General features: G+C 39.0%; 1 protein-coding gene across 1 annotated transcript; it reads left to right on the forward strand.

The window, feature by feature from the left end:
- The first annotated feature begins 13,717 nt into the window (after positions 1–13,717).
- Positions 13,718–14,143, forward strand: LOC109011713 (uncharacterized mitochondrial protein AtMg00310-like). The gene has a single exon (XM_018993008.1). It carries the CDS (start codon positions 13,718–13,720, stop codon positions 14,141–14,143), a length of 426 nt encoding a protein of 141 aa, XP_018848553.1.
- Positions 14,144–15,989: the final 1,846 nt, after the last annotated feature.

Here is a 15,989-nt window from a genome sequence, read left to right on the forward strand (position 1 = left end):
TGAAGAAAGCCCTCTGAAAAAAAGGAAGGCAGATTGTAGTAATTAATGTCATTGTGCCCTCTCAGGCAGTGGCGGTGGCTACAAGTCAGCCCTGCCAAGTATTATGAATATCTTAAGTTGGAACTATCGGGGGCTTGGAAACATTCAAACAGTTCAAGACTTTTACCTGTTGGTGAAGGATAAGAGACCCAATATAGTTTTTCTCATGGAGATAAAACTATTAGCATGCAAGTTTGAAGTCATTAAGAAGAAGTTGGATTGTGTAGGTTGTTTTGTTGTGGAGTCAAGAGGTCGTAGTGGGGGTCTGGCTCAACTGTGGAGTCAGGAGACTGTGGAGTCAGGAGATGAAGTGAGAAGTTAATTTCTCTCAGCACCATATTAGTGCTAGTATTTTGCAGGAAGAGAAGATGGCTCAATGGGTGCTATTTGGCTTTTATGGCCACCCTGAGGCTAATAGAAGGAAACATACATGGAATTTGCTATCGCTTCTAAAACCTTCCAAAGAGAAAGCATGGTGTGTAATTGGAGACTTTAATGAGATCATATCTCAATCTGAGAAGGTGGGGGAAGGGGAGGGGGTAAACCAAGACCAGAGGGGTTAATGGAAGATTTTAGACAATGTTTAGAGAGTAATGAGTTATATGATCTGGGGTGAAAGGGAATGAAATATACTTGGAGTAATAAGCACTCAAATGATGCATTTACTAAAGAAAGACTCGATAAAGCTGTTCTAATCCCCAGTGGACTGACCTTTTTAGAGAAAGAGTATTGGAGACTTTGATAGCTAGACAATCTGATCATAAGCCTCTATTATTGGTGATGCTAGAGGAAAATTTCAATGCAAGATTCAGAAATAGATGCTTCAAGTTTGAGGCAAAATGGGCATTAGAGGATGAAGGGGGTAGAATTTTAGAAGAAGCTTGGGGAAGAAGTAGTGCAACACTAAATACCCTAAAAGAAATTCAGAGTAAGCTAAAGAAGTGCAGTGGAGACCTCATTAGGTGGAGTTGTAAGAAAGATAGGGATGGGGAGAAGGACATCTTGTTGATGACTGAGAAACTAAAGCAAGAAAAGGAGGTCGAGGGTCCACACAATGTTGCTGCTATGAAAACATTACAGAAGGAGTTGGGACTACTTCTTGAGAAGGAAGATTTAAAGTGGAAGCAGAGAGCAAAAAGGACGTGGTATCATCTTGGGGATAGGAATACCAAGTACTTCCATTTGTGTGCTAGTTAAAGAAGAAAGAAGAACTAGATTGGGGAAATAGACTCCTAGAGAAGATGTCTGACAGAATAGGCAAGTATTGAGGAGGTTTTCTTTTAGTACTTCCAAAGCATTTTCAGATCTTCAAGCCCTTCAAGAGAAGCCATAAAAGAATGTTTAAGAGGTGTTAAACCAAAAGTTACAAGTGATATGAATGTTGAGCTGCAAAAGGAGTTTGTAGGTGGAGGCTGCCTTAAGACAAGTGGATCCTTTAAAGTCCCTAGGGCCTGATGGTTATGGGGCTTACTTTTACCAAACCTACTGGAGTGTGGTAGGGAAGAGGTAGGTAAACGTATTATTTCTTTTTGAATGGAGAGGGAGGGTTGGATTGTTCCCTTAATTTACTCATATTGCTTTAATTCCTAAAGTTGAAAATTCTATAGTAGCTAGTGAATTTCGACCCATTAGCCTTTGTAATGTCTTGTACAAACTTTTTTCAAAAGTGCTAGCTAATATGTTGAAGAAAGTCCTTCCAGCTATCATCTCAACAAGCCAAAGTGCCTTTATATCAGGCAAATTGATCACAGACAATGTCATGGTTGCATATGAAACCTTGCATACCATGAAAACAAGACAAAAATGGAAGATTGGAAGCATGGCACTAAAGTTGGACATTTCAAAAGCCTATGACATAATTGAGTAGAGGTTTTTGGAGGCTATGATGAGGAAGCTTGGCTTGAGGAGCAGTGGATCTTCTTGATTATGGAGTGTGTTACCTCAGTAACATATTATGTCCTTGTGAATGGTCAGCCTAGAAAAACTGTGAAGCCTTCGAGAGGAATACGACAGGGTGACCCCATTTCTTCATACTTGTTCATATTGTATGCTAAAGGACTCAGTTCCCTTTTTGAATTAGCTGAAAGAAGAGGTGAAATAAGAGGGGTAACAGTGACTAGAGGAGGTACAATGGTGAATTATTTCCTTTTTGTTGATGATTCTGTCATCTTTGGAAGGGCAAAGATTTCTGAATGGGTTAAGATTCAAGGGTTGCTATGTACTTATAAAAAAGCCTCGGGACAAAGTTTGAATAAACATAAGACTACCATCTTTTTTAGTTCCAATACCCCCATGCCAGTGAGATTACATATTCAGCAGGAAGCAAGTGTGACTACTTGTGGCAGCTATGATAAATATCTTGGTCTATCATCTATAGTTGGGAGATCGAGGTATAACACTTTCAAAAACCTAAAGGAGAGAGTATGACTTAAAGTTAACAGTTGGAAGAATAATTTCCTCTCACAAGCTGGGAAGGAAATCTTGTTAAAGGCAGTCAACCAGGCGATACCTACATACTCAATGAGTGTATTCAGGCTACCGAGAAGGCTATGTAAAGAGATATCAGTTGTCATGGCAAGGTTTTGGTGGGGGCATATGCATAATGATAGAAGGATACAGTGGAGAAGCTAGTTTAAGATGGGAGATTCAAAAAAAATAGGAGAGTTAGGCTTTAGGGATCTTGAGAGTTTCAACAAAGCTATGTTGGCTAAGCAATATTGGAGAATTTTCAATAACCCTTCCTCTCTTGTTGCAAGGGTAATGAAAGAAAAGTACTTTAAAGAGGGAAGACTAATGGAAGCTAAGCTAGGATATGGGCCATCTTTGATATGGAGGAGTCTGTGGCACTCTATTGGATTGATCAAGGAAGGACTTCTATGGAGGGTGGGGAATGAGAGTCAAATTAAAATATGGAAGGATAGATGGTTGCCATCTTCCTCAACTCATATGGTGCAATCTCCTGCAAAAATTCTACCTGAAGATTCATGTGTCCAATAGCTCATTGATGTAAGTACTAGTACTTGGAAGACAAATTTGATTGAAGATATTTTCCTTAATGATGAAGCTGATGCCATCTATAGCATTCCTCTTAGTAGGCTGGGGGCAGAAGACAAAGTGATGTGGGGTTACACTAATAAAGGGGTTTTCTTTGTTAAGAGTGCTTATCACTTGGAGCACTCAAGGATACGGGTTGGAAAAGGTGAGACTTCAACTGTTGCAGCTACTAAAGTTGGTTGGAATCCTATATGGAAGTTGAATGTACAGGGGGTGGTAAAACAGTTCATTTGGAAGGCTTGCCATGACTTAATCCCCACAAGATTGAATCTATTCAAGAAGCACATCTGTGACACCAATCTATGTTCAATTTGTGAGAAAGAAGTGGAAACCATCACTTATAACCTGTGGTATTGTCCAGCAGACTTGGATGTATGGGCAGAACATGGGAGTCCAGTCCATAAATGGGCTAATACAGAAGTGGAGTTTATGGAACTTTGGAAAAAGCTGAATCTGTGTTTGGAAGAAGAGGAGGTAGGTCTGGTGGCCTATACTATGAGGCAAATTTGGTTGTGAAGGAACTCACTGATTTTTTAAAAGAAATTTGAGAACCTGAGGGAAGTGTTAAGGGCTGCCAAGGAGAGCAGGGATGAATTTATAGCAACAAAAACTCAGTTACTGCCTCATCATATTTACATGGATGTGATTAAGTGGCAAAAAACTTCTGCTACGATCAGTAAAGTAAATTGAGATGTAGCCATTGATGTGAAGAATAAAAGGGTGAGAATTTGAGTCATTCTTAGAAACTCAGAAGGGGACATTTTAGCCTGTCTTTGTTAAAAAATAGATGTTGTCATGAAGCCTGTAATGGCTTAAGTGCATGGATTGAGAAGAGCCATGGTCTTATGCCTAGAGCTAGGTCTTTCCAGTATTGTTTTGGAGGGAGATTCATAGGTGATAGTCAAAGATTCCAATAGTAAGGAGGAGATATGGGTAGATTATGGAATATTGATTGAAGATACCAGAAGATTACTTGCTGACAATTCGAGCTGGTTGTTGTCTTTTACTTATAGAGAGGCTAATAATACTGCTCACTTACTTGCTAGATTGGCACTCAATTGTAATGAAGAATTAGTGTGGATAGAAGAGGGTCCCTTATAGATTATGAACTCTGTGTTGAGGGAGAAATACTGTAATGATTAACATTATTTGATAGCAAATGAAAGATACCATTTAAACTTCAAAAAAAAAAGAAAAAAAAAAGAAGTAGTTGTCAAAATTGGTAGTATAGAGTAATTACAAATTAGGGGATAGTTTGATGGAAGTTCGTGTATCTATCACTTGAATGCTAAGTATTCATTTTTTACATTTGTTATATATCATGGGTTTAGTTCTAATGTGGCAAGTGGTTGTCACATTAGGATTTTTCACCATATAATTAATTAGAATTGGATTGGGGACTATTATGAAATTCGACAAATACTATAGGGATCATTTTATCCAAAAATCTTATTCTAGAGGCTTTCTTTGAATTTTTTTTTTAAAAATAAAAATTAAATTGGCGAAAAGAATGCACACTCACAATGCCAAGTGTCTTGACCACACGATCGGTCAAGCCAAAACACAGACGGCAGCAAAGGCCCCTAATGCACTGTCACTGTGTGCACGAGCTTTTCACAATTCCCCCAATTCAAATTCTCTCCCCCTCCTGCAACGGCTACATTTCCCTCACCATTCTCTCTCGCTTCCTTGTCCCCTCCAAACCCTCTCTCTCTCTCTCTCTCTCTCTCTCTCTCTCTCTCTCTCTCTCTCTCTCTGTATCATACTCTGATTTGTCCCCAAAATACGCAGCAACCAAAGGACCCGATCTTGAGGGAGATGCATTCCACAGACCCACCGTCGTCCCCCAGCCCTAGCTTGGCCAAGCGCAGGCTGTCTGGGAAGACCATATTAGCCAAGGAGAACACATTTTTGTCCCATCTGAACTATGTGCCGTTTGATTCAAAGCAATCTCTGGCCAAGTTTAATAGCCCTCTGCCGTCGAGGTCACCTTCTTCGAATCCTCTCAAGTGAAAGCTCAGCATGAGAACCATACCTGAGAGTTCGGTCCTAGGGGCTTCTGCGTCTGGCGTCAAAGTATTGCTTAATGTGAAATTTAGGGTTTTTGGTCCTGCGTACAATTTTCACTAATAGTTGTGGCTGCTGAGTAAAATCACCTAATTAATTTGATATGACTTTAACATTTCTATATTCAGTTTTCTTTTTTAACTTTGTTTATGTTGGGATTGAGTGGAGATAGATGAACTAGATGTAGAGAAAGAAATAACGGAAGCAAATCAGAGTCAACAAAAATAAAAATCAGCAATCACACAAAGACACTAAGATTTAAGTGGTTCGGTTTCAAATGATAGCCTACATTCACACTGGTGGAGTCAATCTTCAAGGGAATTTACTAACAAAAATGGAGTACAAGAGATGTGTAACAAATTACTCCTTAATCCCAAAGACACAGTCCACCCAATGAGCTTTCAAATTTCACAAAAGGAGTTCTCTCTTTTCTGGCCTCACTCACCTCGTTTTTCCTTACAAAAATATGTTTATACATATAAAATGGTGCAAAAATTAGGTTTTCTAAATATTCGCTCGAGCGGAATGTCGAGCGTGCACCGAATGAATAATCTGACTAAAGTTCGCTCGACCCAGGGTCAAGCCAGAGTTGAGTCAAGGTCGAGCCATAGTCAAGTCAAGTCTCTAGAATGACATTTTTCAATAGGAAATCAAGCAACCATTCCAACAAATCTCTACCTTGGCTTGAGTTCCATTAAACCTAAACAAAACAAGTAAATTCCGCATGAAGAAGATAAAAAAAAGACTCCTCCATAAATCCTAAATAGAACACACATCTATCATTGAAGAACTCAATTTCCACCCAAAAGACTTCAATTCCATAGACAACCTAACAGTAGTAAAGGATCGCGAGCGAGCAATGATGCTTGTCCCAACACACCAGAGACTTGGGTGAGCAATAATGCTCATCTCAGAAAAAAAAAATGATGGTAAGCATTTTGCCCAGAGCATCATGAATAGAGCCTTAAGCTTAACAACAGTAGTTAATTGACCAGTTTTGCTTCCATAAACTCACTATTGGAATTTTATTTCCACTAACAAATTTGGTTTTTGTAGATTTTCCTTGTAAAACTTCTCAAGTTTCCACGAGACTCCCAAGGGATAAATAAGCAGAAAAATCCTTTGCATGCTAGTACCTAGCCAAAAGCAAGTTTAGGCAATCCTGATCCCAAAAAAGACCCAGGGCAAATAAACATAAACAAAGGGAATACACAGGCAGAGCACTATGCACGCTACTCTTATTCAAGGGCAACCATCCTCTGAGACAAAAGCTTGGAAACCCAGCCACCTGACTTAGAGCACTAACAACGAGGTCACCCTCAAGTGCCAATCGAATATCTCAACTCCTTATCTTCCTCAGAACAAATTGCCCTAGAGCACTTGCTCGGGTGCGCAAGATCTTTATTATCATAGAGGCGTAAGGCCATCTTCACTTGGGGGCCTTGATCCCTCGCCACACCACAGCAATGTTGAAAACTTCTTAAAATAGCCAAGTCACCCTAAATTTAGGCACTCGAACCCTTTGCAAACCACGACTATCACAATCTTGGTGACCGATGTGCGCTGAAAAAATAAAGCCCAATCTAAGTACTGGCTCGATCTTGGCGACCAACGTATGCCCAACAAATCGAGCCTAGCCTAAGTATTGGCTTGTTCCTAGCTACTAGCAGGCCACCTCAGTGATCAAGGCTAACATGACCTTGGCAACCAACGTGTGCCAAAACATTGAGCCTAACCTAAGTATTGGCTCAATTTTGGTGACCAAGGCTATCATGACCTTGGTGACCAAAGCCCGGTAGAGCAAACCTCCCGCCACAACAGTGGTCAAGCAAGCCTCTCACTGTCTCAACGAGAAGTGTCAGTGTATGCGCATGTGACCAGAGCTACCTCTCTCGCCATAACCGCAACCAGTAGGTCTCCTCCGGTTGGGAACGAGTCAACAGACTTGACAACTATTTGAGATAGACCCAGGGGTCAACAGGCCCCCTTACCACTTAGCACGGGTTACAACCAACATACTCAAATTTTAACACCAAACGACAACACCAATGTAAAATTGCCTCAAGGGGCAAGAGATTCGCTAGTACCAACGAAAAACAAATGATCACCAAATACGGAGAATGAAAATCCCCTCTCTCCCTGCACTACTTACCCATTTCTTCTCATGTTTCACCATTTTCTAATCTAATAACACACAAACTTAGTATACTCTCAATCTACACCAAGAACTAGCATCCTCGAGGAGATTTGTCACACTAAAAGGAAGTAACTAAGTATTTTTATAACTTTATAATTATGTAAACTTCAAATTTGTAGTGTTAATTTTTATTACAGAATAAGTTATATATAATGTTAGATGGCGAAATTTTTTTGGAGCTTCGAGTTTACCATGTAAAATTAGGCTTGATTTATTTTGTTCTAACTAATCTATATATGATGATATTGGGATAATATGTGAAGTGTTGGGAGTTGAATGGATGAAGAATTGAAACGAAAAAGAAAAAAAAATTTGAAGAGAGATGATTTAGGGTTTCAGTTAGGGTATAAATTTTGGACTTTTGAATTTTTGGTGACTAAAGCATGTAATAAGAGGTTAATAAAATAGGACTTGAGGTTAATTGTGTAAATAAATTTAGCTTGGGTTGAACATGAAATTATAAAAAAAAAAAAAAAAAAAAAAAAAAAAAAAAAAAAAAAAAAAAAAAAAACAGGATTTGGTTTAGGGTTTTGAGAGAGTTTTGTAGCTTTTTTTAAAAAATGAAAAAATGATGAAATTATAAAATATAGTTTAATGATGTATTAGCTTTAATTTAAAATTTATTAGTATGTAATAAAATCTAGGTGAAATAATGAAATCTAATATTTAGGGTAAAAATAAAGGTTTATAATTTATTTAAGTATTAAAATGAGTTTGTAATGAAAATGAGTTTAGGGATAAGTGAAATTATTAAAGAAAGTGTTTTGGGGGAAAAATAGTAAACTTGGGGTTGAAATGATATTTGAACAAAGTTTAGGAACTAAATTGGAATTGGTAGAAAGTTAAGGGCACAACCGTAAATTAATATTTAGTTAGGGATAAAGTTTAAATTTAAACAAGAAATAAGATTTTTTTAAAATTGGATTGTTTTGTGGAATTTATAATTTGATTTGAAATAAGATTTGATTATATTTAATATTTATGACTTACTTTAGAAAAATATTTGATTGACTATGAATTATCTAATTGAGATTTTATCACGACCCTACTTGCTAGGAGGGTTTAGTCCCAGTAGAACTTCCTTAACCACTCTGAAGCAAGTAAAAGATGGAGTGATATCTCTCAAGTTGATGACGAACAATCAACATCCTCAAGCGGGGTGAGCGAACATCGAGCCGAGGACTTAACTTTATGGCTGGCAAAGGGTCATAGGTTGTTATCGGACGAAGTGAGAGTACCACAATCAGGCCAAATAATGAGTTGTCATACTCGGACAATGGACACACCTGAACCCTTGTACAATATGAGAGGTTGTGGCTTGTGTATAGAGTAAAGTATGAAAGGAATAGAAAGTGAAAAGAAAGTATTACAGTTTATGAAATGAATGATCATTGGTAAAGTTTATGGTGTTAATATTTAATTGAAAAAAATCAATAGCAATCACATATCTAATTTATGGTCTCGAACACTGAAATGTAAATCTCACCGTAGTGGTCCACCTGTTGTTTTAGTATTTATGGATCTTGAACACTGAGATGTACAACAATCACATGTCTAATTTATGGATCTCGAACATTGAAATGTAAATCTCACCTTAGTGGTCCACCTGCAGTTTTGGTATTTATAGATAACAAAATCGCAGATTTTATAGCAACACACACTGGACCCCACTCTAGAGGAAGAGATTGTCAACAAGGACAATCATGATGAATAGGAGCCTCTTATGTATTTCTGTAAATGTTTTTTTGCAATAATGAAACAATATTATCTAATGCTTATATTTAAAAATTGTTGTATACTTATTTTGTAAGTTAATGAGTTCTTGAGAACTCAAGTGTGACAAGGGTAGATCATGCTTGGGCACAGAAAAAACTTCGGTCCTTCTCTCAGGAGTAAGGTTGGTCTCTCTGGTTCTAAACAAAGAGCTTTGTCTCCCTATGTGGTCAGTGGAGGTTGAATGCATGGTGGAAATGGATCTTTCTACCTTGTGGGAAGGTCTGAAACTAATAGAAAATGAAGATGAAACCATTATTTTGTCAAAGAAATCAATGGAGGTAGCATCTATGAAAGGAAAAACTATCTTATAGTTCTAGCAACAACAGATAAGAACTTCAACAAAGAAGCTTTTCAGTCAACAATGCCTCTAGTCTAGAGATCAGAGGGCTGGGTCCTTTTCACAGTTGCAGGTGAAAACACATTTCTAGTGGAATTCCAACAAGTTTCAGACCTGCTAAAGGTCCTTAACGGCAAGTCATGGTCCTTCGACAGGTCTATATTAGCCATTCAAGAAGTTAATGACAGTATCTCAACCAGTGCCATAAGATTTTCACATGAACTCTTTTGGGTGCAGCTGCACAACATCCACCTGGCAGGTATGAACAAACACTATGGTGAACTGATAGCTTCTGGTATCGAGCAAGTCTTAAATGTGGAAGTAGATGCAAATGACTTGGGCTAGGGTCACTTCCTCAGAGTGCAAGTGCTTGTTGATATCAATAAACCTCTGGCTCAAGGGAGATGGATTCAAGGTCCTAAACAGAAAACTTGGATTGCTTCCAAGTATGAAGGCCTCCATAACTTTTGCTTCAAATGTGGAGTGATAAAACATAAAGGGAGGATGTCATCTGCTCAAACAGGATGAGAACCAGCCAATGCAGTTTGGCTCATGGCTGAGGGCTGGAGCTCCAAAATCTTGCATTAAGGTGTCCAGGAGATATGGAGTTGCCTCAGGATTTACTCAACTAGAAGAAGCCTCAGGCCACCAACCTACAACGAATGAGGAGGAGCATACCTGCAGAAGGAAATCTACAGTGATGGAGAGATTCACAACAGTGTTTCAGGCACCAATCACGGGTGAAACCGCTTGAGTAACTCCTTTGTCCCCCACTGTCTCAACTCTCAAGAAGCAGCCACCCACCAAGGATCCTATACTCGATGCAGTGGACTCCACCACTAACTTGCCCCCAATCACGCCCTGAGCTCTCTAAAGGTCAGTCTTCTTCTGTCTATAGTGATCTTTATTCCCAATCTGCAAGTTCTGATAAAGAAAACATGGACCCCCTATCTGATAAGAGGGCAACACTCCTTGATGATAACAAGTCAAACCTGATGGCTAGTGAGCACAACTTTAAAATGGAAAAGCCAGCTGAGATGAAGGTCCTCACATCGATTTTTAATACTTCTATCCTAACTAGTGAGGAGGAAAATATAGCAATGACTCTCTGTTTCAACTCAACCAAACCAATGCATAAAAAGAAGGTAAATTGGAGGAGGATAGCCTGTGAAGTCCCTCCTTTAACACTGGAAGGGGGCCTTGCCACCAGAGGAGGGACCAAAAGGAAGGTAAGCACCAATCCCTTAGACCCTATCCCCAGCTTCTCAATGTGAAAAAACAAAAGGCTCTACACAATACTGAGGTCCATACCTCACCTTCTTCTCAGGTGGTGGCTGCAAGGCAGCCCCACCAAACACTATGATGTGCCTTAGCTAGAACTACCGAGGGCTTGGGAACCCTTGGACAGTTCATGAACTCCACCATTTGGTGTATCAAAAGAGCCCAAACTTTGTTTTTCTCATGGAAACAAAGTGTACTCGGTGCAAGGTAGAACAAATAAGAAATATATGTGGTTACTTCATCAGTTTTATAGTTGACAGCAGGGGCCTTAGTAGGGGTATATCATTGTTGTGGAAAGGAGACTATGAAGTTCAGTTGCTTTCCTATACTAGGTACCATATCTCAGTTGAGGTACTCCACCCCACAGGGAATCAGGCTTTCCATCTCACTGGATTTTATGGTCACCCAGAGTTAAGCAAAAGAAGAGGCAGTTGGGATTTACTTCGACTTCTTAAACCTTGTGACAATCAAGCTTGGATCTACCTTGGAGACTTTAATGAAATCTGTTTTCAATTTGAGAAAATAGGGGCTGCAGAGAGACCATATAGTATGATGGAAAACTTTAGATCAGCAATGGTGGACATTGAATTAAATGAAGTGCCTTTAGAAGGTGATTACTTCACCTGGAGCAACAAAACAGAGGGAATTCCTTTCGCAAAAGAGAAACTAGATAGGGCCCAAGGGAATCTGTCTTGGTTCTCCCTCTTTCCTGACTACTATTTTCAGCCTTTAGTGCCTACTATTCTGACCACTGCCTCATCCTTCTAACTACTGAGGCAGGCTTGACAACTGGTATGAGAAAGCAATTGCCTTTTAGATATGAAGCCAACTGGGATTAATGAGTAGAATGTGGTGATTTGATTAAGAAGGCCTGGGACAACACCTCACACTAAAGACCACAACTTAAGGGAACTTTAGAGAGTCTTCTCAGGTGCAAGGAAATCTTGCAGCAATGGAGTAAAAATAATTTTCAAAGCCAGGAGAAACTAACCAACCAAAAGCTCAACCAAATCAAACAGCTCCAAATGCTTAACACAGAAGACTGCAATGAGGAGATTTATCATCTCAGAGTCGAAATTGAAAAGCTGCTTGAAGAAGAGGACACAAAATGGAAACAAAGAGCAAAGCAAACTTGGCTAAAGGAAGGAGATAGGAATATGAAATTCTACCATATGTGTGCAAACCAAAGGAAGAAGCACAATGAAATCAAGAAAATATCCAATGAAATAGGAATTATGGTTGACAAGCCTTAGGAGGTCAGTGACATGTTCTAGACTTTCTTTCAAAACCTTTTCACATCCTCTCAGCCCAGTCTCATACCCAAGTGCCTTGAAGCTCTAGAGAACACAGTCACTGCTGATATGAATTCCTCCCTTACAAAACCAATCTCCATAGTAGAAGTCAAACAAGCTCTCTTCAGTATGAATAGCCTAGGGTCCCTAGGACCCATTGGTTTTCCTGCCCTCTTCTACCAAAAACATTGGGAAGTAGTTGGTCCAAGGATCTGCTCAGCAGTGCATGAGGCTTTCAACTCTACCTCATGGCCTCGGGACTTTAATGTAACCCACATTGCATTAATCCTTAAGGTTAAAAACCCCTCAAAAGTCTTTGAATTCAGGCCCATCTCCCTCTGTAATGTTCTCTATAAGATTCTGGCCAAAGTTCTAGCAAATAGACTTAAACCAATCCTCTCACAACTTATATCTCCTTCTCATAGTGTCTTTGTTCTAGGCAAGTTGATAACAGACAATGCCATTGTGGCCTTTGAAACTATGCATACTATGAACACCCTTCTAAAGGGTAAAGAAGGCTATATGGCACTAAAATTGGATATGAGTAAAGCCTATGATAGGCTTGGATGGTGCTTCTTAGCAGCAGTCATGAATAAATTGGGCTTTGCCACAAAATGGATTGAGATTGTCATGCAATGTGTGAATTCTGTTTCGTACTCAGTCCTTCTAAATGGTACCCCTCAAGACCTTTTCACACCATCATGAGGCATTAGACAAGGGGACCCCCTCTCCCCATATTTATTCATCCTATATGTTTAGGTCCTAAGCAAATTAATCCAAAAAGCATAAATGAGAGGAGCCATCACTGGTGTCCTTATTGGAAGCTCAGGTCTACATATTACTCACCTATTTTTCGCAGATGATTGCCTCTTATTTTGTAAGGCAAACCCTCTTGAGTGGAGCAAGCTTTTCTTCATTTTGGAGAAATGAAGAAAAGCCTGAGCTTTGCCACAAAATGGATTGAGATTATGTGTGAATTCTGTTTCATACTTAGTCCTTCTAAATGGTACCCCTCAAGACCTTTTCACACCATCACGAGGCATTAGACAAGGGGACACCCTCTCCCCATATTTATTCATCCTATGTGTTGAGGTCCTAAGCAAATTAATCCAAAAAGCATAAATGAGAGGAGCCATCACTGGTGTCCTTATTAGAAGCTCAGGTCTACATATTACTCACCTATTTTTTGCAGATGATTACCTCTTATTTTGTAAGGCAAACCCTCTTGAGTGGAGCAGGCTTTTCTTCATTTTGGAGACATATGAAAAAGGCTCAGGTCAAAGACTTAACAAAGAAAAGACTTCCATCTTTTTCAACAAAAACACTAGGCCAGAAGCAAAGGATCTGATTTTTACTATTGCTGGCATAAAATCCTCCCAATCTTATGATAAATACCTTGGATTACCAATTCAACTAGGGAGAGACAGAATCAAAGGCTTTAAAAGCATCATTGATTGAGTAAGGAGCAGGATTAGAAACTGGAAGATCAAGCATTTAAGTCAAGCTAGCAAATAGATTCTCATCAAAGCAGTCCTTCAAGCAATCCCTACCTATAGCATTAGAGTTTTTAAACTCCAAAAATCCATATTGGAGGAACTTACCAAATTAATAAGACAGTATTGGTGGGGTCAACAAGATGATAAAGGTAAGATCAATTGGTGTGCCTGGGACCATATGAGAAGCTCTAAAGCTGCTGGTGGTCTTGGTTTTAGAGACCTAGAATTTTTCAATATGGCCCTACTAGCAAAGCAAAGCTGGAGACTGCTGCAATACCCAAATTCATTAGCAGCTAAGCTCCTTTCAACAAAGTATTATCCCCATGGGAATTTCATGCAGGCACAAATCAAGAGAACAACCTCCTTTATATGGAGAAGTATCCTCTTAGCAAAACCTTTATCGGAAGCTGGACTTCTATGGTGTATTGGAAATGGGAGACAGACTTGTATCTGGAAGAACAAATGGCTCCCAGGCCCCTCTCCACACATGATTCTAAGACCTATCAAGGATTCTGACTCTGAGGTTGTGGTTGCATCTCCAATAGACCAGTCCTCTATGACATGGAAGTTAGATGCTCTAAAGTCACTTTTCTCTAAGGAATGAGTCAATACTATTACACAAAACCCCATCAGTCTATGCAACAGCTCTGACAAGATCATATGGAGTGGGCCCAAAAATGGGGTTTTTTCTATTAAAATAGTCTATTACTTGCAACTGGCTATTCACAAGTCATCTCAGGGCCAAACATCATAGTTGAACTGCTATCAAGAAAAATGGAATAGAATATGGAAGCTTCCCATCACCAACGCTGAAAAACTCTTCCTTTGGAAGGCTTGTCATAATGCATTACCTATAAAATCCAATCTCAAAAGGAGGTGAATCATTGATGACTCTTCATGCCCCATTTGCTGCCAGGCAAATGAAACAATAGAGCATTCCCTCTGGGAATGCCCCTCAGCTAATGATGTCTGGAACTACTGCTCAGTGTATTTCCAAAAGAAGCAGGCATCTTAGACCTCTCTCAAAGATATGGTCCTCTTTATGCTAGCTGAATTGGAGGAGTCCCTTCTAGTCGAGTTTGTAGTTGTGATTTGGAAGATTTGGAGGAGAAGAAATGAGCTAATTTTCAAGCAGCACTTCACTAACCCCCTCACTCTATACCTTCAGTCAAAACAGAAGATGGAACAATTGAAGACTCTGCACCATCTCAACTCGACACCTTCTCCTTTGGTTGGGAACTCAGTACCCCAATGGGAACCTCCCCATTGGGGAACCTCCCCCTCCTGACTTTTATAAGATCAATTGGGATGCAAGCCTTCAGAAACACAACTGTACAAGTGGTGTTCGTGTAGCCATCCAAGATCATGCAAGCCACTTTATTGCAACTATGAGGATGACAAGTCATCTATATCCAGATCCTCATCTTGAAGCTTATGCAGCTCAACAAGCAGTCCTTTTAGCTGTCAACATTGGTCTTCACAAGATCATCCTTGAAGGGGATGTCCTGCAGGTGGTGAATGAGCTTAAAGGCGCAATTGAAAACTGGACTCAAGCTGGCTTAATCTCCATGGACACCAGGAACATACTCAACTCTTTTGAATCATGGTCTATTCAACATGTAACAAGAGCATCCAATGAGATTGCTCATGTACTAGCTAAGAATGCCCTCACTAGTGATTATGTCCTTATAGAACTCGAAGACATCCTTGGACGTATTGGCCATTTGGTCTTTTCCTGATGATTATAAAAATCTTGATTTAAAAAAAAAAAAAAAGTGTGACAAGGGTAGTTTTGTAACCTTGTACTGTACTATAATCGTTGGTTGTATATATTTTATGGTTCTTAGTTTTGTCTTTGGTACAATAATTATAGTTAGTTAAAATGCTTTTGTTTCATCGTAAAAAATATATACCTTGTTTTCTATAAATTTTAATAGCATGACGGGATTGTAACTAAGGGTTCAGTGGCAAAACCATGTTGATGCCCAAAAGTTTTTGGAAGCTCAAAATACACCTTAAATTTTATTCATAATTTTATAAATATACAAACTGCCTCCCCCCAAAAAAATTATAATTCTCTCTAAAATCTTCTAAAATTTCAATATATATAGAAATGCATCTCTTCGATTTTTTTCCTATAGCCCCAAAATTTTGTGTAATTTCTATATATTATCTATTTTCAAGGATGTGGCCCCACCAGAACTAAATTAAAACTAAGTTTAGGAGAAATAATAAACCTTTTAATATGGATCTCACAGTTTTCTATTATACAATATTAGACTTCTTAAGAGCATTGGCATTGGACTATGCATATGCATATGCATAGTCATATTTGGATAATATGACCTTAAAATCATCCACATTGGATTATGCATATCTATAAATTTGGCTACCTATGAACAGTTGTTATCTAAATTTAGATAACAACTATTCATCCTACATATTATATT

The sequence above is a fragment of the Juglans regia genome, chromosome 12 (assembly GCF_001411555.2).
Source record: "Juglans regia cultivar Chandler chromosome 12, Walnut 2.0, whole genome shotgun sequence".
Taxonomy (NCBI): domain Eukaryota; kingdom Viridiplantae; phylum Streptophyta; class Magnoliopsida; order Fagales; family Juglandaceae; genus Juglans; species Juglans regia.